The sequence below is a fragment of the Alligator mississippiensis genome, chromosome 3 (genome assembly GCF_030867095.1).
Source record: "Alligator mississippiensis isolate rAllMis1 chromosome 3, rAllMis1, whole genome shotgun sequence".
Lineage (NCBI taxonomy): Eukaryota > Metazoa > Chordata > Crocodylia > Alligatoridae > Alligator > Alligator mississippiensis.
Window position 1 is genome coordinate 96,323,266 of NC_081826.1, and position 25,990 is coordinate 96,349,255.

A 25,990-nucleotide genomic window follows, 5' to 3' on the forward strand; every position below is an offset into this window, starting at 1 on the left:
AGCTGGGTCAGCCCTGTCACCTTGGGCTATCATATTGCTGAGGCAGCAAAGCCTGTTTTCCCTATCCCCATGTCCTGTCTGCACCTGTCAGTGGTGGTGCAGGGGGAGGTGGGGAGGAGGAGCAAAGCCTCACCCTACCATGTTCTCCCCCCTCCCCCAGATGTGCTTGCTTAGGTCTGGGGGAGGGGAGCAGAGCGAAAGCCTCTGCTTCTTATCCCCTGATGCGACCTGGCTCAGCTGACAGCCCGCATGGCTCTCAGCCCTGCTCCTGCCTGCCCATGTCAGCTGAACCTGGCAGCACCCAGGAAGGGTGGGGGAGTGCAGGTTCTCCCCACCTGTACATGCTCAGGGGCAGGGACTGGGCCCATGGGATGAGGTGGGAACTTCTACTCCCTTACCCGCTGCTGCTGTCTGGCTTCACTGACATGGACAGGCAGGAGCCAAGGCTGAGAGCCATGCCAAGACTATCAGCTGAGCTGATCAACACTGGGGGCAGGCTGGTGGTGAAGCATAAGCCCCCACCCTGTGGGCCCAGTCCCAAGCAAGCACAGCTTGGGGAACCTGCCCTGACCTACCTAGCTGGGCTGATACAGGTAGGCAGAAGCAGAGCGTAGAGCCACATGGGCTGTCTTCCCCCTGCCCTAACTGGCTTAGCTGACATCAGCAAGGAGCAGCAGGGCTAAGAGCTGTTTGGGCTGTCAGCTGAGCTGGGCAGTATTAGGGGTGGGAGAGGAAAGGCCCCCCACCTTGTAATCCAGCCCTGGCCTCCCCCACCAGAGCAAGCAGGGCTGGGTGGTGTCCCCCTGCTGCTGACAGAGCTGCTAACAAAACAAAAACCCAGTGGGGCTGGGGAAAGAGACTCCACTGGGAGGCATACAAGAGTGCTCCCTGCCTTCTGGCCTGGGCAGTGCAGACATCAGCATGACCTCTCCACCAAGAGTGAACATGTATTCTGTTCACTCCCTGTTCGGGCTCTGCAAACTGGTAAGTACTAGGTGCAGGGAAGGGGGGCTGGGGGAGGGGACCATGGGGGGACCCCTGCCAGCCCCCCCACTCCCCCAGCCCCCCCCACAGCTGCCCCCTGACCCAGTTCCCAGCCCTTTAAGAAAAGCCCTGGTGCTCACTGGGTGCTGCTGGGCAGGGGAGAGATTCCTGCTGCCCCCCATTGCCCCAGCACCCCCACAGGTGCCCCACCTGGCCAGGTCCAGCCCTATAAGAAAAAAAAGAACAGAGAAAAGCCCTGGGACTCACCAGTCCTGCAGTGGTCTCAGAGCTTCGAGGGGCTTGTGCAGAACCACCCACATGGCGCGGGGCAGTGGGGATCACCCCCCTCCACCGGCAGGAGTGGTGAGTGCTGGGCTTTTCTCAGTTATTTTTTTTCTTAAAGGGCCAGAGCTGGCCTGGGCAGGGCACCAGTGGGGGGGTTGGGGTGTGGGGGGGGGGTCAGAGGGCTCATGCAGAGCCCCCCACACAGCAGTGGGGGGCAATGGGGGGCAGCGGGGATCACCCCCCTATCTGGCAGCACCTGGTGAGCCAGGGCTTTTCTTTTCCAAAGAGCTGGGAGCTGGGGTGGGTGGGGCAGCCATTGCTGGGGTAGGGGGGATGGGCCTGGGCGATTTGGAGATTTATCACCAGCAATTGATTCCATCAATTCTGGATAGTGATTCGAATCACTGAATCGAATCACTGTCCCCCGAATCGGCCAAATCCGAATGCGTAGCAAATACTAGCCACTTCGCACAGGCCTAGTATTTAACCAAGATGTGCTTGTAAACAGGGGTTACATTCTCCTTTCGGTATTCATGCTTCACTTCTGTTTACATGAACATAAATTATGCATGCTGCATACATCAAAAGGAGTATAGGCAGTATGGTATATCCCAGTCCCTGCTATACCCTTTGCCTCCTCTGGCAATGACTGCTTTCAGCATAGGAGAATGTGGCTGTTTAAATAGAGAAAAGCTTCAAAAACAAGATCTGACTGAATCTCCTCAGTCTGTTTCTGACAGTTAAATTATGAATAAAAGCAGATATAAATTCCCTCCAAAAACATCTGATAATAATTTTCAGAAAATTAAACAGCTTTATAAAGACTGTATAAAAAAGAAGACAGCCTCCCCCCAGCAAAAACTGCCTCAAATGTTCAAGCCTTATAAAGGGTTGGAGTTTGTCTGTTTTGGTTCGGTTTACCTATGTTGGCTTAGAACATGAAAATACTTCCTGTGATATGCTAGGGTCATATTCTGGTCATAGGCCCAAATTCATTGCTTGAGGGAAGTTATTTCATATTTTCAGCTTGGTCTTTTAGCAGACCCATCAATTCCAAGGCACCCTCAGAATTGTCTTCCAGAAGTGCTTGGGATGACTTGCAGCAACAGCAAATGATGATAACTGAATTAAAAAAAAAAAATGAAACAACAAAAGAACTAGCATTTTCCCACAATGCCCTATAAGAGTGTATGATGTTATTGTGAATGAAATACTGTTTAAGAAATAAAATTAGATGCGACTTGTTAGAAAAGCATAACTCCACAATACAGAAGCACCCAATATTATCAGTCCTAGCAGCTGAAAATGTATACTTTTCATAAAGGGCCAATGTGTTTTATATCTTCTAGATTCACTATGCTGTCAAAAGCAGTCTGCCTCTAAATGGACAAAGTCCAATAAGATGTCACAATTAAGGAATTTTTGGTCTAATTCCTGGTCACAAAATTAATGGTCTAAAATCCCGGATGATTATTAACTAAAGCGCCTACAGATCTGTTGTAATAAAATGGAATTGTAAGTTTTTATTTACTCACAAAAGTAATGGTTAAACTATACTGATTCTTACTCCATTCATAAATCCAATGCTTTTTATTCCAATTAAAGATTTTTTAAGTGAATATAGAGAATTAGGTCAAATGACTTTATGGAAATATGTCTCCTCTACTGCCCCATAAACTAAAAAATGCCCCAAAGACACAGACATTCTGTAAGCGGTCAGCTTTTAAATCTTTCATAATGTAAATCTTCTCGGCATGAAATTCTGGATGGATTTCAGATCAAACCAAGCCTTAATGTCTCTGACTTTTGGGAAATTGAAACAAGAATGCACACATTTCCTGAGTCCTTTTCTGCAAAGGAAGCAATTTCTGCGGTTCTGATTAACAACTACTGACAGAACATGTGTCTGAATTCTTTCTCCTGCAAGTCTAAGATAGACACAAAAGATGGAAAATGTCTAAAGATGACAAGGAAAATAATTCTGTGGCCTATCTCTGGATAATTATCTCCAGGAGACTTGTATTCATGACACTTTTATTTCTTGCATTTATAGCCACTCAGCAAGCCATTTGTTTATAAGACATTCACCCACAGAAGGAGGTTTCATGAAAGCAACTAGGGACTAAGCTTAAGCTTGAGTTTAAATATGATTAAATTAAACATGATTAATTTTCTCATGGAAAGTGTGAAAACACACTGTAGGATTCTGAAAACCCATGAGTAAAGACAGAGTTCAGCAAGCCTTGATAAGTAATTCTCTGAAAGAAGACAAACTGTGACAGAGCCAAAACTTTTGTTACATTTTTTTGGAGGCAAACACTCCACACTAAAAAGTAATTCCAATCTGATTGAAGCATAATGCAGACTATCTGGTTTCCCTTAAAGGGCTGGCTCACCAGATGAGAGTTCAATGGCTAACATCTCAGCCAGAACTTTTGTTTAGCTTCTAAATTATCAGTAGGACCTCTCATGTGAAGGTTTTCCCATTGTGCAAAGTTCTAAGGTGGCAATGCAATCACTATGTCTGGCAGCTTAAAAATGTTAGGACAAATTCATCACTGTTATCATTCTGCTGGAGTCAAGTGATTCATACCAGAAATTAATTTAGTCCACTGTTCTTATTTGGTAGAAGGAGCTCTTTTGTTTTATTTGATGCATTAAGGTCTTAATTTCTCTAATGCATGGAAAAATAAAATGCACTTTTAAAATACAAATACACTGAATATAGAGCAGATATTTCTACAAGTCAGAGCAGTGTTTCTTAACTTTTTTAGTTTTGAGGAACCCCTCGAAAAATACTAGTTCTTTCTTTTCACTCATTTTTAGATTAGCGAATTACCGAATAGAACAATTCTTTCACTGCAAAGAACTCAGAAAGTCTACAACAGATCTGAATGCTTTGACACTACAGGTTCTTATCTGAAATCTCTGGGTGCCTATTAAACATGCAATGAGGCTGCTCCAACGTGCTATAATTGAGTTTGCTGGAGCGTGGCAATTACCACACTCTAGCAGACTCCAGCGTCATGTGTATCAGCGCGCCCACACTGAAAATTGGTGGTGGGGGTGCTTTAACTAAACCTCTCAGAGCCACTCTAATTAAAGTGTCCCCACCACTCCCAGAGCATGTATATAAATTCCCTCTGAATTTATCTTGTAAATCAGGTTTGCACGCCTAACAGTGCTGACATTGCATGGTATCCCACAGAACACCTGAAAGGATCTCAAGGCCCCCAAGAGTGCCATGGCACCCTGGTTGAGAATCACACTGTAGAGTCCTGTTGGTTCATTCAGACCCTATGGTAATTTTAAGCAATTTCTGCACAAGTGCTTAGAAAGCTCCCTCACTACTAAGCTGTAATTCTGCATTTAAACCAACAGCAGTCTGTGAAAATAAAAAGGAAAATCAATTCCAGTAAAAAAACTGGAGTTTACTGATGTAAACAGTAACTTTTTTTCCCTTGCTCCTTTAACCTCCTGGAAATCAAATGTGTCAACCTATAAATATTTGTTTACTCCAAAGTAATTTATATTTATTACTCCAAAAGCATTAAAAATAATATTTAATTATTTAATTGGGACACTATTCTATCTGCATAGTGTCCCAAGCAATATGGCACTAAACATCTTGCTATAATCTTTAGTCTACATACACAATAAAATACCAATAAAGTCAAATATAAAAGTATAGATAGTGGACTATATAAACAAGTTTCATATTTTGTTAATATAATTAAAGATGGTTTCAAAATGATTTTACAAAAAAAATTAATGAATAAAACTTCATCAGTTCTTTGAAAGCTTAACACTCCCCCCCCCCAACACACACACACTGTTTTTAAGATATGCAATAGTATTGATCTTCCCTTACCTTTGCTGATATTACAATGGTACAGTGTTCAGCCAATATTTCTGCTTGGGTGAAGTTAGTGAAATGAAATGCTTTTAGACAAGAGTGACATAGAAATCAGCTTTTAATGTAACTGCTATCAAGGTCTGAAGATGTTAATTAGATTGAAGGGGGAATTCATAGATTCATAGATTGAAAGGCTGGAAAGGACCTTGGAAGATCATTGGGTCCTGAACCAAGCAGGAAAGACAACTGGGGTCAAGTGACCCCCAACAAGGTGACTGTCCAGTCTCCTCTTCAAGATTTCCAGAGTAGGTGATTGTACCACCTCTGGAGGAAGCCTATTCCACAATCTGGACACCCTGAGTGTGAAGAAATTTTTCGTAATGTTGAGTATGAAACAGTCTTTCAGGAGTTTGTGGCCTTTACTCCTGGTTTTCCCCAAGGGTGCCCTGGTGAATAGTTGTTCACCGAGCCTTTGATGTACTCCCCTAATGTAGCAGTAAGCAGCTACCAAGTCCCTTCTCAGCCATCTCTTTTTCAGGCTGAAAAGTCCTAGATCCCTCAGCCTTTCCTCATATGGCTTGCCGTGCAAGTCTGTGATCATACAGATGGCTCTCCTCTGGACTCTCTCAAGCTTATCCACATCCTTGTTAAACTGCACCACCCAGAACCGGACGCAGTACTCCAGGTGTCACACACTCCCCTATAACTTGGTGTCATCCACTCATTTGGCCAGTGAGCCCTTCACCCCCACATCCAAATCATTGATAAAGGTGTTGAAAAGCACTGGACCAAGCACGGACCCCTGTGGGACACGACTGGCCACTTCTTGACAGGACAATACAGATCTGTTCATTAGGACTCTCTGGGTCCTACCCCACAGTCAGTTTCCCACCCACCTGACTGTCTCAGAGTTAAGCCCACAATCCTCCAATTCTCTCGTGAGGACATTGTGGGATACCAGATCAAAGGCTTTTTGGAAGTTAAGGTATACAATGTCAACCTCTTCTCTCTTGTCTAGGTGGTGAGTTACCTGGTCATAAATTAAGTCTAACGATACATTTATTGTAATTTAAAAATTCCTGGCACTGATTTATGTCTTATAACTCTCATTCAATGAATTAACCATTAACTTTTTTTTTAATTTGGTAGGCATTTAACAAGCATGGGTAAGTTAAGGTATTGTTTGGGATGTTTTTACTATAAAAGCATACATCTTGTTTAACATTGTAGCTACTGTTAAACGTTATTTTGTTTTTTGGTTTCATTTTTGTTTTGTTCTTTTTTTTTTTTTTTTTTTTACTGTAAGCTACTCTGAGCCTATAGTGGTAAGGGAGTCATATAAACAAAACAAATAAATAAAATAAAATTTATGCCAGCAAGGTATTTACATTTGGCCAGCAAGGCAAGAAAACTGAACTGTTGGGGAGACTATGCCAGACAGAGATAATGAAAATGGAGAGATGTCATCTCCTCAGTATCACTGTGCCTTTAAGGTAGCCATATATTTTATATCAACTGGCTCCCTGTCAAATTTCTGATTCATGTGAGTAATCACAGCATTCAGAAGGACCTGGCTATTGTTGTTTTGATGTCAGACATCAGGCAGCCTATACATATTTAACATTAAAAAACAAATACACTCTAACTCTTCCTCTACATCCAGAGTCCAGTACAGAGCTACCTTTTGCCTTGCAGCAGAACACTCTTATGCAATCTAGAAATATTGAGCATTGAGAAAAGATAAAAACTCCTTAGGCCTGGAAGGCAGAATATTGTGCTTACTCTTGTACAGGAGCATGTAGAAAGTTGAGCATTTCAGCCTCAAGAACAGATTAGTCTTTATAAGAACCAAGTCTAGTTTAATTGCCAAAGAAATGCTTTTGGTACAATGATCTTGGGGTTAAGTCTGGCTGCAGGATGCCTTTGCACTTCAGGAATGCTGGCTTCTGAGTTTCCCTGGATGTTAAATAGTGCTCTACCAGTCTTATTCTTTTCCAACATTCCTTTCTTTCTGTACACCCTAGGTTAGGAGTCTCATGAAAAAATATGGGGAAGGATAATATTTTCATATTCTAACCAAATATTGTGGTGCTGTCACAGCAATAGTTACTATGAACCAGATTTGCATCACATGAAGCCCAAGCTGATTTTTGCTAAGAGAAACAACCCCCCCCAAAAGTGAAGTATATATACAGTAAGTCTTTATATAATCCTTGTTAATTTCCATACCCCACATAAATTGGATCAATTAAAATAAATAACTTTCTCAACCTAAATATGTATGTCCATTTCTTCTTCTTTCCTTTTTTTTTGTATTTTAAGCTATAACTTCATGTTGAGGAGTGAAATTGACTGTTGAGGAGAGAAATTGACTGCTTACCTTTCAAAACCAATCTGTCGCAATGTTTTCTCCCATGTTGTACCTACACAAAAAAGAAGAAAATAAAAACTTTCAGTAAAGAGCCCTTACTTTTAAAATATCTCTTATTCTTCCATTTCTTCTATTCTGCTGAATTTTGTATTTTATTTTGTTTGTTACACCCTAATCAAAGCACTTGTAAAGTAAATCACTTGTGTGCTGACCCTGTAGTGGAGATGTGCCAGAACAGACCAGTACTTAGTGACATGAGCTGTTCTACAGGAAAAGTTTATGAAACCCTTTTCTATTGCAAAGGACTTGGCCACTACCATGCTAGATGTAGCCTGCTGAGCTTTATATGATCTTGACATGACCGATGGAAATGCTGAACTAGCATACTCGCACTTTACGTTCTTTAATTTTGATCTTAATTTGATAGGTAGTGGTCAATTGTAGCCTTGATGAAAACTGTGCAGTCTTCAAAAAATCTGTTTCCATTTTTAAAAATAAAATATAATTTAAAAGATTTTCTGCTGATGTTTTAATTATCTGAAGTCTTGTGAACCACCTGAAGTTGACACCACTAAAGTTTTCTCCAAAATCTAGGGTGCAGTCCTACAAGCATTAGTCACAAAGATTATCCCTAGGTACAAGGACAGTCTCACTGAATTCATGGTATTGCAACTGGACTGCTCATTTCTGCAGGCCTGGGTGGGGATTTAAAGGGACATGAAATTAAGTTTCAAGAGCATGGCTTTTGAATACTCTTGTGGGAAATTATTTTACTAGATTCTAAACATCTGCTTCTCATTTCAAGACTCAATTGCACTTACAATGAAGCCATAAAAATGACAGTAATTCCTAAACCCTAAATATTATTGTTCTGCTGTTGTAAGGATAGCTAATCAACCAAAGAAGAGGGAGAACAATTAACTGTAAACTTTTCCTAGACTGCAAACATCAAAGATAACTTGCATCAGAGAAATCAATATGAAATAAGTCATACCACATTTTTGTAGAGAGAATAGAGACTAGAAGGGAGAGAGAAAGGGATATGATTCCATCCAAACACACCTGAATTTGGAGAATTTCCAACTTAAATCCTAACTCTGAAACTTAGTCCTATCAAACCATAGATAGTACTCTTTCCAGTAGTAGATCAAAGTCCTCTCTGCCAAATGTATGGAAAAAGCAGTGACATACTGTGGTCATTAAGCATAATCCTAGAAGATATATCCTTTACCATAGTTCACCCTCTATTCTGTTACAGGCATTTTTCCAAAATGAAGAAAAGATCAACTACCTGCTCTATGTGCAACTTAATATGATTCTGTTAATTTTTACATACAATTTTCATGACTGCTGCTAGGTACTCAGAACTTTTGAAATTCAAGCCATTTATTTTAGACTGAAATCCTGATTTAGGAGCCAACCTTTAATGAAGTTAATTTTAAAAAATGGCATTAAGATGTGTTTTACTTTATCTGCTAATCTTTGCAGTGTGCTCCATGAAGGAAGTGAATATCTCTAAATAAATAATATAACTCCTCCTCTTATGTTACCTATCAACTACCATATTTAGTGGAATAGAAGATGACCCTGATTATAAGACAACCCCCAAATAATTAGATTCTATAAATGGAAAAAAATATAAGTTGTTTATAATTTTCCACATAAAGCACCTAATTATTGAAGGTTTGCCTTGAATTTGTCCTGTTCCTATGGCTACAGCAGAGAAAATGCATCTGGGGGCTCCGGTAGGCCCTTTCCTCTCTGCTTCCTTCCTGGGGGCTTTGGTAGCCTCTTTCCCCTCTCCTTACTGTCAGACCCTTTTCTTCCTGATCACACAGAAGTGAGGAACAAATTTGTAAGCAATAAACTTGAAATTAAAAATTCATGTAGCAATTTGCATATAATACCTATAAACTTAGCTCATTAATGTATGTTATTTTTTTTCAAATTGCTGTAAATTTTGGCACAAGTACTCCATAAACACAGTATTTTGGCACTTACTTATATTGATAGATTCATAGATGTTGGGATCAGAAGGGACCTCAATAGGTCATCAAGTCCGACCCCCTGCATAGGCAGGAAAGTGTGCTGGGTTCAGATGACCCCAGCCAGATGCCTATCTAACCTCCTCTTGAAGACCCCCACAGTAGGGGAGAGCACCACCTCCCTTGGGAGCCCATTCCAGATTTTGGACACTCTAACTGTGAAGTTCTTCCAAATGTCCAGTCTAAATTTGCTCTCTGCTAGCTTATGGCCATTATTTCTTATAACCTGCAGGGGCACCTTGGTGAGTAGATCCTCACCAATTCCCTTCTGCGCCCTCATGATGAATTTATAGGCAGACACAAGGTGCTTCAACCTTCTCTTGCAGAGGCTGAAGAGGTCCAGGTGCCCTAGTCTCCCCTTGTAGGGTTTGGCCTGCAAGCCCTTAACCATACGAGCGCCCCTTCATTTAGTACAAACTAGTCATGATATTAGTTCAAAGTCAAAAACCTGTGATTTACAACATAGTTCATGGGGCTGGGCCCCACCAGAGTCAACAGCATATCAAGCCATGGTGACCTCATAGCACAGCACTGCCCAGTATGGTTGTGTACTCCAGAGACCCCCTACAAAACATCCATGTGTTAATTACCCCCGACTCATTACTGGAACCAAGTGTTCTTGTTATGAGTCCTGGGATACTCCAAAATTGATATGCAGATAAGGAACAGGGGAATCTGGTCTGGGTCTACCTCAGAGGGGGTAGAGCCACACTAATCATATGTGAGGCTGAGGGGCTGACAGAGGGATCCTGGGTGAACTGTTTGTGGCCCCATTTCATTATGTTTGCCAGACATTTAAGGCTGGTGAAACAGGCATAATTGGAAATAGGAAAGAAAGGCACAGCTCAACTGTAGAAGTGAAGAGGAAGTCAAAATGCATGCACTGCAGTGGTACCCCATGACTTGGAAAAAAAGTAGGCAGTGAGGGAAATTGCACTCAATGGGCACTACCACATCTTATTCAGATGGGCTGCTTGGCCTTTTGTGGGTAAGATCAAGTCATGTTTGTCCAATGTGGGCTATGTGTTTTATTGTCATGCTCAGTGTTGGCTACATTTAATCAACTTCATAGCTGGTTTCCATTGCTGAGTGTAATACTGCTTTTGGCAGCAGGTTAATGATGGACAATATATTTAGTGAGAATTCCTATAAGATATGGGGCTTTTTCCCCAGGCCAATTGGAGGTACGGACCTTATCTTGTATTCAAGTAAATATGATAATTAAACTGAACATACTCTTTCACTTTTGAATTAGAAAGTAAACTTATTAAAATACTCATTTTAATACCCATGCAGGGGGCTGGGAGGGAGCGAGAAGTGAGCAATCAGGCAGGGGGCACCATGGTCACCAGGCAACCTGGACAGCAGCTTCCACAGGTAAGTTTGGGAGACATTGAGGCCCTCATAGGGAGGATAGGAGGAAGAGAGTTGAGCAGGGCTGGGCTAGGGCTGCTGCCCAACCCAGCAGTGCCTGGGGCTTGGTGCCCAGGGCCACAGTGTGCAGCCACAGGGCCCTGGCGGGGAGTGGGATGGGGCCACAGGTGGCTTACTCTCGGCGGTGGGTAGGGCAGGGCTGGTTCTTCACTGCTGCACATTCTTCCAAGTGGGCAGGGGGTACCCCCATCCCCCTAGAGCTGTGCACAGGGTGGGAGCAGGGTGGGCTGCCCGCTGTGGGCTCAAGCAGAGCAGGGGAGGGTTCTGCACACACTCCCAAGGGGCAGGGAGGACCCATGCCCCTACATTTGTATGTAGAATGGGGGCTGCATGCTGACCACTGTCCACTTCAGACTCATGTTCCCTACCCTGCTGCCCACCCCCAGGGCCTCTGCAGCCAAGCGTGTGTGACCTGGCACTGCAGGGAACAGTGGAACTGCTCAGGAAGCTGCCTGTCATTGCAAGCTCTGCGCTGCCCGCATCCCCTGCATGCAATCCCATGCTGCCACCCCTGCTGCAGCCATGCAGGCAGGGGATGCCTTCAAAGGCAGTGTGGAGGTTGTAGTGAAAGGCAGCTTTCCTGCATGGCTCTGCTGTTCTCTGCAGTGTCAGGTCACACACACCGGCTGCAGAGGTGCTGGGGGAGTGCAGCAGGATGGGAGCTCGCAGTGGGCATCATGTAGCCCCCCAGGAGTGTGTTTCGCAGCAGGAAGCAGCCGCCCCCCCCCACCCCCCGCCTAAGCCTGTAGTGAGTAAGCAATGTGGGGAGGGGAGCTGGGATCCACTCTGCTGCAGCAGCCACTTCCTCCTACCTGGAGCAGGGGGCTGCGGACCCAGGTCCCTGGCCCTGTAGTCCTGGCAGCTGGGAGCCCCCTCTGTGGGTGGGGAGTGAGGGGCACCAGCAGGGCTGGGGGGATGTGGGAAGGGAATGAGAAGCACCGACAGGCCTGGGGAGGTTGTGGGTGGGAGTGAGAGGGACCAGAAAGACTGTGGACACTTGGGGGGGGGGGAGTGAGGGGCACCAGTAGGGCCGGGGTCTGTGGGGGGGGGGTGCTTTCATTTTAATCATGGATTGTGAGGTTTTTATCAGAGAATTTGCTTTTTTTTGCAGGGAAAACCAGGATCCCTGCTGATCATCTGTATTCAATTTAAAGTGATGATCACAAACTTACAAGACAAAAATTGCAACCACACTTGGTATTAACTAATAATGAACAGTCTCTGCAAAAGATGAAAAAATGACTGTATGTTTAGGATGCACTACTTAAAGCCTGTATATTGTCATTTTGGATAATGATGTATTAACCATTAAGCAGGGGCATTATCCTGGAATTTAAAAGAAGTACACAAGATTGAAACAGAGAAGATAAAAAGGTGCAGCAAATTCTTAAATGTAGTTGTTCTATTTGCATTTCTATATGCCTCCAATGTGTATTTCACTCTGATATACCCAAACAAAATGTATTTGATTACTTGGTCATGTCATTCTGCATATATTTTCAGTTTTGCCTATATTTCATATTGGTGTCTATATTTAACAGAGATTCTGGCAAGGATTTTAAAATCAAGCTTTAGGTAAAACAGACTTGCAATATTTTTTACCTTGAGGCAGAGCTGCCTTAGGGAAAGCGGCATCCTGCGTAAACCTGTATTTTGACACCCCCCCCCCCCCACCCTTGGTGCATCCCCAACAAGTTATCAGTGCAGCTGCAGGCAGAGGCAGGCAGGGATGTGAGGCGCAGTCTGGTCAGGAGATGGCCCCACCTACATTGCCCAGTCTGACTCCTCATGAGCAGTGGCTGGAAGCAGAGCACCAGGCTGGCCTGGGCACCACTCCTCCTGCCTGAGGCAGAGATTGGCCAGAGTTGGGTGAGGTAGGGCAAGGGACAGCACTGCATGTGTATAGAGTGACAGATAGAGCAATAGATATGATAGATGACAGTCAAGGTTCCCTCTAAGGTGCACGCATGCATGGCCATGCACAACTAAGTGTGGCCGCGCACAGCCTTTTCAAGGCCATGCACCAGGAGAGGCTGGGATGGGAGCCTGGTGCGGGCTCCGCCAGCTCCAGGGAAGTGCTCTGCTTCTCCGTATCAGGGCCGGGGAGTGGAGCACTTTCCTGGAGCTGGCGGAGCCCACCCCAGCCCCCCGCCCCAGCCTCCATCCCTGCCTTGCCTCACCTTGGGGAGGAGCTGCTGCCTGCCCCGAGTGAGGCTCCACTGGCTCCAAGACACTGCTCCACTCCCCCGCATCGCCTCAGGGGGCTTGTCCTGCAGTTTCCTGGATCCCGTGGAGCCTCACTCAGGGCAGGCAGCAGCTCCTACCCAAGGTGAGGCAAGGCAGGGATGGAGGCTGGGGCGGGGGGCTGGCACAGGCTCCGCTGGCTCCAGCGAAGTGCTCCACTCCCCGGCCCTGATGTGGGGGAGCAGAGCACTTCCCTGGAACTGACGGAGCCCACGCCAGCACCCGGCTCCAGCCCCTGGCCCCCAGCCTCCAGCCCCCAGCTCCAGCCTGTGGCCCCGGCCCCCAGCCCCCAGCTCCAGCCCCAGCCCCTCAGCTCCAGCCCCCTTTGATAAGTGTCCCATGCCAGACTGAGGTGGTGCACTTACAGCCCCACTCTGGCTCTGGACCTCTCCTTCTGAGGCTGGGGGGGGGTGGTGGGACCCAGGAAGGCAGCTATCCTAAGGGTGGGACAGGGCAGGGAAAGCCCCTGTCCAGGTTCCCCCTTGGGCTCACTACCTCCTCCACCCCCTTCCGAGCTGAGGAAGGGCCCTGCCCTGGGGTGCTGTGCAGGCTGAGTGTGTGGGTATGTGTGGGTATGCAGAGTGTATGTATGCATGGGGCACTTCCCTGACCATGGCACTCTCGGCAGTCACCCACATTGCCCACCCCTAAGTCCATGATATAATAGACCAGGCCGTATAACCCTGGTCACCAGTCAGTCTAGGAGTGGAGCCCCAAAAGACAAACAGTACCAGGTTGACAGCTTCTACAGCCAGTCTGGCACCTGCCTTTCCTTTGGATTAAATCACCAAGGCTGAGAAAGGAACGTTTGTGGACAACTCAGTGTCTCCATATACACAGCCCAGGCTTTTTCTCCCTAGAGAGGTCACTCCAGCTTCGCTCTTATCTTTCCAGTGAGGATTCATTATTCAACCAGTTAAGAGGTATAAATCCAGCTCATGTGGCAAAGAGAGGGACACTACAGGTTGCCTCTGCCAGTGGGAGAGATTACTATATCTCATTGATCAGCTATTGCCTACCTAAAGCTGAGCATCCCCCAGCGAGGTGCTGGTGCTGATCTGCCATGGTCTGGCTTGCTCCAATGGGTGCTTAGAGTCAAAAGATGGAAAATTATTCAACCTCACATGTTTTAAAACAAAGACTAAAGTGTGGAAAGCTCTGATTCTTGAACTGCTATTTGCTGATGATGCTACACTGACAGCCCACACAGAGAGCAACCTTTAAAGCCTTATCAGTCACTTTGCTCATGCCTGCCAAGTGTTTGATACAATTAGCATGAATGGGCACGTATACACAAGCTCGATGCCTGCTCCACCATGTTCTAATTAGAATGTGACAGAGCAGACTCAATCAAGTCTGTAAAGCTGAGCATCCCCCAGCCAGGTGCTGGTGCAGCCTTCAAGTCACATGTATTCAGTGTCCCCATGCTTCGGGAGCCCTGGGTCATCTGAGCCTGGCAAGGCAGGTACCATGCTGTTTCTCCCCACTTTTCCCTGCACTCTCTCCCCACTCTGAATCCCAGTAAGCAGTCAGTTCAGGCAGGAGCTGCGCCAGCTGCACCCACGTGGATGCAGTGTGTAGCAATACAGTGTAGCACTGGCCTGGCTGCATGCCAGGGACTTAGGGAGGGGGAGGGTGTGCATGGAGAAGAGGAGGACAAAGGTTAGGGGAACCTAACCTTTGTTCTCTCTGTGTAGGGGTTGGCAATTATTTGGCCAGAGGACCATTTAGGGAGTTTTGGTGAGCTGTTGCGGGGGTGAGGAGAAGAGCGGGGGAAGAGGATGCTGACCTGGCCCATGACAGCTCACCCAAACTCCTGAAGTGGCCTTCTGGCTCAAATTAATTGTCCACCCCTGCTCAAATCTATCTTTCTGTGCACACTGTTGGAATACATTTACTTTTGCTCCCTGTTCTGTTTTATGTGCTGTTGCTTTGACAGTACATTTGCTAAACATCTGCCCATTCCACTACAAAGATAATTGCATTTCAGTAGCAAGTGACTTCAGCGTATATTGGATAACACTACATTTGCTCTGCGTGGATATTCATGATTTTTTTTTCTTTTTTGTAAGAGCAGGATCTAGTTCCGGTGTCTGTGGTCAGTATTTCCATTCCTTCCACAGTTGTACAACATGTCCTATGCTAGTTGTCTGTTATCTTTCAACCCCTGGTTGGCTGCAATTCAATTATATGACATATATACAGCCCATATGAGACAGAGAGGGAGAAAAGGCAATCGGGCCTCCACTGGTTTGACATAATCTTTTAGCTGCAGCTGGTTAGCATAGTGCTTGTTGAAATGCATGCAACTCCTCTGAAACAAACCCTACTAAGAACAAAACTAGAGTTTCACATTTAAAAAAAAAATCATGCCTTTTATGGAGTCTCATTTTTAAATATTTATGATCTAAATACTTTCATTCTAATGGTATCTATCTCTAAGTTGCACGGACGAGAGTAAACACCCTGAAACAGCAGCAACAACAAACTGAAGAATAAAGCTATTAATACAGTTAGAAAAATTGCTGTTTGATTTAAATTGTCCTAATGCTTCCAAAACATTAAGCAAGATTTAAGTTACATGACTCCCAGTAAAATCAAACAGGAGTATATAATAAATTAAGGGCTCAATACTGCTCTTAAATAAATCAATAGGAATTTGGTTATCATTTTCAATGGTGGTGGGGGCAGATCTTAAATCCTTGTATTTTTGTGTGCCAACATTCACTCTTACTTTTTCAGATGCCATCTCACGTTCCTACATGTTTCTCAGTCACACATATTTGAATGCTAAATTAGTTTGCCTTCTTTTCTTCCTTATTTTCTTATCACTTTATATTAAGCCCACCAAAGTTGTTAGACTTAACTGGGTAGTCCTACAATTAAGCTTTTGTTCCAGATACTTGCTCCAGATTGTTCATTACAAATTGCCACCTGTTTCAAGGATTCTGTTTTACATTAACTAGACTAACATTAACATACTTCAAAAGATGAACCATAAAGTACATTACATCCTGCATTTAATGGGAGCAATGGTAAAATGCACATAATGTTCACATGCACTTAGCGAAACAATACAATAGAATAATAATGAGAATTCAACCTATTGAGATAAAATGAAAAACTTGACTTTCACTTCTTTATTAATTTTTGTTTTGTTGTTATCTGCCTACTATGAACTGAAAGAGGGGAGGGAATAAGTAGTCCAGTATTAAACCACTTACTCTTTTATTTGAATCATAATGATGCTGCCTAATTCCTGTACTGCAAAGAACAGTGTATTAGAAGTACATGGAGATATATTTGATGGCTGCTGGTTGAATTCTATCTAGTATTCACTTTGAGCCAAACTGAGCCAACATAGCACAGGTCTACAACTATTCAGGGAGAAACCTGGTATATATGGTGGAAGAAAAGGAAAGAAGCATGTCTGCTGCACCACTGCCTTAGGAAAGCGCAGTACATATATCCCCAACACATCTTATAGCATGTGGACAGCTATGACCTCCATGCTTTCTTCGCACTCCATTGGTAATGTTAGTGCTTGCAAGAAAGTGGTAGGATTGCAGTTGTGTCCAGGCAAGTTAAAGCTAGGAGAATGCTCTTTACATTTTCCCCACTTTGTGATGTAATGCAAAGAGTGGGAACAAGTCACCATAGCAAATGTGTAAAATGCATTGAAAAGGGAAGAAGAAGGAGAATCCAAGTTAAGGTCAAATTCAGAGATACCATTTGTTCCTTTTTACTTGCAGTCATTAATAAAGAGTCTGCCATCATCAGCTTAATGTTTATGGTTTTAGTCTATTGTCCAGACTGCATACAGATAGATAAAATATACATAATTCTTGCCAACTCAGAAGAAAAGAGAAGAGTGCAGGATTTTTTTATATCCTTACGTGCCAAAATGCTGTAATTTTTAGAGACCTAAATATTATTTTTGTACAAACTGAGGGCATTGTCTTTGGGTTTCTGATTATTTTGATATAAATTGGAATAGGCTTTTCTCTTCAATTCAGTGGTGGGGGGAAATAATACTAAAGAAGCTGGTGAGATTTGGTATTTTGGCATACTCCTGCAATCTTCAGAACTTCATCTTGGAAACAAATTACTCCTGAAATAGTCTCTCTATATATGTAAAGGACTTTACCCACACTGAACACCTAAAAACTAAAAGTTCTTCCCAGATTATCAGTCTACTAGTATCATTGGCATTATAATTATTATTTCACAGCTTCATCTGTCAGACAAGCTAGCAAAGGGGAGTTTTGAGCCTATCCAAAGCAACTAAGCAACAATGGTTAATAGACCTATGCACTAGTGGCCAAGGTTAAAAGATAATAAAGCACTGAGACAACAAATTTAAAAAAATACCTTCCTACCAGAGGCGAGTGCGGGAGGGGGTGGAAAGGGGGAGGTGCAGCAGTGTAGTTACACCCCTCCTTTGGCTGTGCACCTCATGCATCGTGAACTCCCTGAACTCACTGGCATGTCAGTACATTCCTACCAGAACTCCATGTGTGCCATGAACTCTGAACTCACCAGCTGGTCAGTGTAGGGTCTGGCCAGAGCCCACGGGATAAGCACCACTGCTTTTCAACCTGTCTCTCTCTTCTTCACTCCTGTCCCCACCCATCTCTGAGTTCAGTGGCAGGGGAAAAGAGAGGGCAAACAAAAAATAGCAGCACTCAGCCCCTGGGCTTTGTGGCTATACAAGAGCAGGGACACTGGCCAGACCCCATGGCAAGCAGGTGGTGAGCTCACATAGGGCCACCCAGCTTCTAAGCAAATGAGGGCTGCATGTCCCACGGGTGGCACCAGTAGGGGCTGCATGCCCACAGGCCACTCCAGGGTGAGCCACAGGTTTCTTGGACTGCACACTGTATGGGCACTGCCTGCTGCATCACGCAGGTGCCCCCTACCACTGCACTGGTGCACTGTTCACCTGTGTGGGTGCTCCCACACCACTGCATCATACACCCTCCTAGTCCTGGGATCACTCTCAACTCCCTGTCCTGTACCATCCTGCCCCCTGAAGTTGGAGGGAAGAATGGGAGCTTGGACACTCCAGTTGCTGCAGCAGCTGAAGTGATGACAGGACTCATAATTTAACCCACCATATAGCCTGTGGGCCACCAGTTGGACAGACCTGTGTTAATGAACACTCTTTGGTACACAGAGTTCTTTACCAGTTTTCTTTATTGGGTGCTTAATTTGCTAAAAATCAAGTTCCAATTAATGCAAACTAGTTACAACCTAAACATAAATTAAATGATGAAAGAATATCATGAATAATATTTAGTAACAGCTCTGTAAATGTAACTACATGCCATTTGATGATTGCTCACCAACAACAGCAGAAACTATTGTAATGTGACCAAACCTTTGTTATTCTTAAAACAGCAAAATCGGGAAGCAATGTAGTTTTCCCATCATTTATAACAGTTGGCATGGTAACCAAAATGGAACCTGAATGTTTATAAAATAGACCTGTAATTTAAAAAAAATGATATTTAGAAAAATGTGGCTATTATGAAGCAGACAATTATTCCCAGATGAGCTGACAATAGACATAACTATTATAACACTCCCCAAAAACATGTGCCTGTTATAACAAGACCCAAATAAAATACATACATGTTATTTGATGTATGCTAATCAGAAATCAAACAAAAAAAAAAAAGAATATTTTTGGCTTGGTAATTAAATCCTGACTTTTTTTCTCCCTTGACCTAAAAAATAATATATGAATTCAAATCTGTAAGCCTTCTGGATTTCTTCAGCCAGCTGGAAAGCATAGTTCTCCAGAGAGAAGTATCCTTGTGCTGGCTTTTCCAAAGCTAGGTCTACCCATAAACTTTCCTTTGAGCACATCTGTTACATGATAATACTCTGTTTAGGAAAAATATACTGTTATGCCAAGATCTGGGGCTGCTGCATGGTTCACATCTATCCACATAAAAGAGCTCTTCTGCTGAGGTACCCTGGGGGAAGATTCTCTGGAGGCTCCAGATACTTTCCAGTAAAAAATTGCATTCTTCTAACCCAAGATGTTACTCTTTTCTCAAGATCAGACAAGTTTATCAGGTATCTACTGCGGGACAAGCTCAAAAACATGCCCCCTGAAGTTGGACATGTTGTATTTTTCACTGTGGAACTTAAGCATCTCATCATATGAATCAGAATCTCAGAATCCACTTCATTTCATTCTTGAACAAGAGAAAAGAGACTGAGGGGGCACACCTACAAAAGACACTGACTGCACAATAGCCAAATAATACTGCACAGTAGTGTGTCACAGCACTAACAGTGCTAATACACTACCGTGCAGTATTATTAGGCTACTGCACAGTAACATCACTTAAAAGGTGTTTACTTACACTATTGTACAAGTAACTCCAGTTACTGTGTATTTATTTAGTACTTTATTATACAAGTATTAAATAAATGCACAGTAAACACTGCACAGTAGTGTCCATGTAAATGCACTCAGGGAAAAGCAAAAAACAGAGGCTACAAGTTCTTTTTTATTCACAGTTTCTACTAATAATGACAAGTGTTTTTTTAATAAAGGACACAAGATTGAACCCTGAATGACAGAACAACTTGGGAAAGCATTTTTGTATTTGTTGCTGTATATTATATATACACACACATACACACACATATATATAAGAAATAACATTTCTATCATGAGTTATAAAGATTGTATTATTTTAATTAAAAGAACCATTGATTCATTTCAAATTAACTAGGAAAAAATAAAAAATATTAATTCCTTTCCAAAAAAATAATAATCATTTTGGAGCATTTACTAATAACATGGGCATATCACCATGATTGGAAGCAAATGGAATATCACAGAAGTTTGTTTTAAATATGAGAACATACAAACATAAAAAAATACTGCGTGACTTCTATTGGTTTGTTTCCAAAATCATTTTTGTTTTTATATTAAAATAGTTAAATGATTGTATTTGGTAATCTGATCCTACATCTTTTGGCTTTTGTGCCAGTTCTGGGTGTACAGAGAAAGTATGATAAAGTCTCTAAAGATGAGGCATTAATGGTAGCTATTATTCATGAGGTGATGACAACAGACACCAACAGAACTCCTTTAAATCAAGTTCCTATTCTGTGCCATGGGTGGATCTAGGAACTAAAAAAGTGGGTGCAGGAAATTCAGCTGTTGCTGCAGGGGTAGCTACAGCTCCGTGTCTCTTCACTGCCCTCTGCCAGGCATACTACACAACAAACAGCTGCTGGGGACATTTTTGAGTCCCAAAAGCAGGTAAGACTCACTCCATACCCAGCTCTCCTCTCCACACCCTCTTCTCTCCCCTCCCAGTCTCTCTGCACTGGGGTGAACTCCTGTTCTCTGTATTTGTCCAGACTACAATACAGCATGGAAAAGGTGGATTTAAAAGTGAATGAGGTTACTGGAGTGGTCTAAAATGATCTGAAACACTACTTAGCATGCAGTGTGTAACCCATTCAAAACCTTAAAGTTATTTGGTTGTATTCTGCCAGGTGGGGAAACTGCACACACTCGGCTCTCCCAAAAGTCATGATCTAGAGCAATGATTCTCAATCAGGGTGCCACAGCACCCTATGGTGCTGTGATATTATTTTAAGAGCACCACACAATATTAACACTGTTAGGCATGCAAACACCTAAACAATTCACAAGATTTCAAATAGAAATCCATAGTGTCACAAACATTCTGTATATTATAGATACACACACACACACACACACACACACACTCTGCAGATAGATAGATATCTTCCTGAGATCTCTGCAACAGAAGAATTGCTCTAGTGTTTTTCCATGGTCAAAAAAAAAATGAGTGAAGGTTAAGAGCTGGCATTTTCCAATGTGTGCCTTGCAGCTACTAAGGCGTGTCTTAAGTCTAAAAAAAGGTTAAGAACTACTATCTAGAACCTTATTTAAACACAGTTATATTGATTCAAATAAAGGTGCAACTTTTAAGTCAAAATGGATAAAGCTGATGTAAAAATTTGGTGGGGTCACATATTAATTTAAACCTGGCTTACACTGAGGTAACCTAAGCAGGTTTCTTATTAAATAAAACTACAGAATGAGCCTCAAATGAAGACTTGATCCTCAAAAAACTTGGAACTCCCATTGAACTTTGCACTTTCCATGATGAAGGCCTAAGTGCTCACACAAGACTGAACTAATTTAATTATAGTCAGGACCTTTCTAGGTCTGATTCAAGGTCCAAAGTAGTAAATGGAAAATTTGCATGTTTAATATGGAAAAAAATTAAGTTAACAAAAAACATATTCTCTGTTATTTAATAAAGTAATTTCCATCACTATGGATACCTTAGTGATGTATTATTGATAAAAAAGATATGTTAGAATGAAAAAAAAATTCTTTCCAGCTGTATTATTTGTATTTCATTTTGGGAGAGTATGAAAGGGGAGGCAATAGGAACAGGATTTAAAATATTAAGACAGTCAAGAATAATATAAAGTTATGGGAGACTAGAATTAGTTGTCATCTGATGCAAAGAAATATGTATTGGCACATATTTTATTTTGTAATATGATTCATGAATATTTTTTTCATTTTGGAGACGCATAGAAAGCAGAGATGACTCACTAATTAAACACTAGAAGAATGAGTTTTGCTGAAGGGAAAGAGATTTGGAATAACAAAGTTATAGAAAAGATGTGCATATTTCTTCTGCAAGTTATATTTATACAAAATTATCATTAACTAATAAAAAGACCCCTGCATCATTCCATGTTGTTCAAAATCCAGACAACTCTCACTGCTCTTTAATGAGCTTGTTTTCAGGAACGATATCTTAACTATTACAATAATGATTTTTTTGTCATTATAAACTCTACAAAACTCTTATGGACAAAAGCCCTTACACCAAAGTGAATCTGCCCTTGATCTGAATTCTAGAGTTTCTAGACAATAAACCATGCAGGACAACAAAACTTCCTATTAACTACACAGGACTGAAAGACCATTTGGGAAATTTGAGAGAGAGAATCTTGAAATACTGGATAAGTGAGAAGTTTCCTACTAATTGCCTAAGCAGTTTTTTAAAGAGAAATTCATAAGATATTGGATTTACCCAAAGAACCTTGTCTGCCTATGTCCTCAAACCAACATGGCTATAACCCCCCCACCTACAAAAATCTCCAGCATTTTCTGGAAATCTTCACTCATTCTGGAACCTATATCTTTCCAGAGAGCTCATGACACTAGAGACACTGCAGTTGTTGAGTACAAAGAAGGATGGAATAGGAGGCCCTAAGGTCCAGCAGCTGTATGCAGACCCTTCATATAAAAGGGAATGTCATGGCAATTAGAATTGTCTGTACCCTTGTAACAAAGGAGAAGATTGGCAAACACCATCTGTTCTGCTAGTATGAGACTCCTTCGCTCTTCCCACTAGAGAAAGAGGCATGAGATTTTCAACAGCAGCCACTGAGCAGAGACTTGAAGGGAGGAACGTGTTGCCTTCTCCCTTCTGTAATTATCTCCACGTCGGGTTCAGCCTAACCAGATCCTCAGCCTGGGCACTGGACTAAAGATTATCAGTTGTTCTTTACATCCACCGAAAAGAGGCCAGTGAAAATTCAATAGGGTTTTTCCAAATACAGAAGACTAATTTTACTGCTGACAAAAGTGACTTTGGCATTCATAGAAAAAGGGAAGAAATCTCTGTGTTCCATCTGTCATAAACCTTAAGAAAATGTGTTTTTTCCTCCGTTTTGTTGGCAGAGAGAAATTCTCTCTTCTTCGCCTTATCCTGCATAGCTCTGCCTGCTACAGTATGTTAAAGGGAAAGCCTTAACTTCAGAAGACAATTAGCTGGTCTCCCTCAAATTTTTAGTGCTATCTTTTGCTTAGTTTCATTAAAATATTATATACTGTTATAATTAATAATTTTGACTTTATTTTCTGCAGTGATCGATTTGTGAAGTGGGCATCACACAAAGAAGATGTACTTCATTGTCTCATTTTCTCTTACCATCTCATCAGTGCAAACTTATGTGGAAATAAATTTCATCCAAAATACTGTAGTAAAAGTTTGCATCCATAATAATGGGGAAGGCAAGAAGGACCTTCTTTAGAGAGGCAGCCACAAGCAAAACATTAGGAATGGGAGAAATAAGAATAGGAATTGTATGATCTTTAGAAAGCTGAGGGAGGCATCATCAGGATAGAAAACCCAATTCTAGCAATATTCTTTTGAGGCTTTTACATGTAGATACTATTTTCAAAAATATAACAGAAATCACAGAATCATAGAGAAGTAGGACCTCCAAATGCCATCTAATCCAATCCCTCCCTGAGTGAGGCAAGATCATCACTATCTAAGGCGTCCTATACAATCCATAATGTAAATTCTATATAAAAGACAACTGTCAATATATAAACATCAAATAAAAATGAACATCAATCACTTCACTTCTGGACTTCTATTATACACCACACCTTTAAAAAAAGCATAACTTATTATAATTTAAACACAGTAGCTCTTATAACTCATATTTCTTGGCAAAAGAAAAATGGTGAAAGAGGCCTGACTGAAATTAGATATAAACCTGAGATGGTCTGTTAAAGTCAATGTAAGAATAGGTTGTTAATTAAATGGCTCTATGACTCATCTCCTACTGTAGAGAAAGGAGCAACACCAAACCCTATTGGGAGCATAGTTATATGGAGAAAAGTGTTTCAGAAGGGGAAGAAGCTGCCTTATATCAACAGATGTACCTGGGTCATAAAAGCTGACCCAGCCACAGCAGCTACCTATGCATCTGGATGCAGCAAGAATTCTCTCTAAAGAACAATATGACCACCAAAGTGTCACAGAGGAAAAAGAAACAACTCAGAGGGTCACTTTGGCATCTTGTTCCCCCCAAGCCTCCAAAGAGATTCAGATTGGCCCCAGAAAGCAGCTAAGCTTGCCAGAGATAATTGCACCAGTAGGCAGGCAAAATCCATGGTTATCTCACCACCAACACTGAATTTACTGCGGTGGTGGAGTTCTCTAGTGGTTAAGGCCTTTGTCGAGGATGTGGGAGATATAAATTCTAGGCAGACCCTTACCATGAGGGTATATTAACCCTTATAAGTGGTTTTTCAAGGTGGGCAAAATTGACTGTGTGGGCAAACCTCCCAGTCCTCCTGTTGAAGCTGGGTCAATACCAGACAAAAACACAACTTTTTTTTGATCAGACAAACAGAAAGCAGGAGGAAGCCTAATAGTTGCTTGGGAAGAGAAAATCCTGGGTTCAAGTCTTTGCTCCCATGGTTATTTTTGTTTCACTTCGTAATGTCAAATGTTTGAGCTGTGCTAAGATCAAGCAAAATGGAGTCTGCTTCTGTAGCCTGGAATTTAGGGTCACTGCTGTCTGGGTTATTTTTCGCTTTGCAACCAATGACTGATTTATGTAAAAGGCTCAACTGGACTGAGAGCAGACTCCACAAATCCCTTCCTCTAAAGTGGGGAAGCTTGCTAGGGTCAGAAATTGATCTTAACACACATGGCTATTCCTTCACACCTGTACCACCTCTTACTGGGTGCAGCTACATGTGCATTTGCTGTGGTACCAGTTTACTTGTGAATAAACACCTCGCGAGTAAATGATGCCAGGCAGGCATCTACACATGCAGGGAAGCGGGTGCAGATTAGATACCCATCTGCTCCCGCTTCCCAGGGCCCTGCAGTGGACTCCTGCTGCCACCAAGGGAAGCTCCAGGCTCTGGCTGCCTCTTGAAAAGGCAGCTTCTCTCACTGTTCTCTGACCAGGTGGTCCAAGAGAAGGGTTCTGTCCAGGGTCCTCCTCTGGCACAGCTGGTGCATCTTAAGGGCCCTGGCTGTGGGCAGCAGAAACTCTGAAGCCACATCCCAGCTGCCAAATGCAGCCTGTACCCCACATGCATATGCAGGCACTGTAGAGCCATGAGAAGGAAGCTGTTTGTATGAGTTTGAAATATTTCACAGGTAAGATGATCAGTACCATGAGCCGTGCACTGCCCAGCCTCAGATTGGGGTTCGGGCATGCTTGGGTGCACAGGGACCATGGCCAGGGAGACCCGGGCCAAGAAACCACTGGCTGAGCCCCTCATTCCTGCTTGCTCCCCTAGGGCCAACAGGCTGCTGGTTGCTTTCCGCAGTCAGCCTGCCTCCCCCGCACCGTTCCCAGGGTTGGGCAGGCTCCTGGCAGCACCTTCTTCTGTGGCTCTAGACTCTGCTGCCCCCACCCTTCTCCTGCAAGCAAACCACTCTGCTGAGGTGCTGCCCAGCCCATGGAACCTGGGCTCGGGGGGTGTGGGGCTCCCAGATGGCTGGGACAAAGAACTGACTATGCCCCTGCCTTCCCCACAGGGGTCTTCTCTGGGGAGATGCCCAGGTCAGCCCCCTGGCATGCCACCACTGCACCTCAAGCGTGCCCCTGCTGCACATAGAATCATAGAAGTAGGGTCGGAAGGGCCCTTGTAGATCTTCAAGTCCAACCCCCTGCCTGGGCAGGAGAGAAACTGGGCTCAAGGGACCCCAGCCATGTAGGCATCGAGCCGCTTCTTAAAGACCCCCAGAGTAGGAGCCAGCACCACTTTCCTTGGAAGTTGGCTCCAGATTCTAGCAGCCCTAACTGTGAAGCAGTTCCTACGGATGTCTAATCTGAACCTACTCTCCAACAACTTGTGGCCGTTATTTCTTGTTATCCCAGGGGGCGCTGGGGGAAACTAGGTCTCCCCCAAACCCTTCTGGTCCC

General features: G+C 43.2%; 1 protein-coding gene across 5 annotated transcripts in view; it reads right to left on the bottom strand.

Moving 5' to 3' along the window:
• The window catches only part of PIEZO2 (piezo type mechanosensitive ion channel component 2), a 537,727-nt gene that overhangs the window by 281,986 nt on the left and 229,751 nt on the right, over positions 1-25,990 (bottom strand). For all 5 annotated transcript variants that reach the window (XM_019490413.2, XM_019490411.2, XM_059724250.1 and 2 more), the window contains one exon: positions 7,506-7,548. In XM_019490413.2, coding sequence (XP_019345958.2) covers positions 7,506-7,548 — 43 coding nt within the window. The remainder of the gene's footprint in view (positions 1-7,505; positions 7,549-25,990) is intronic.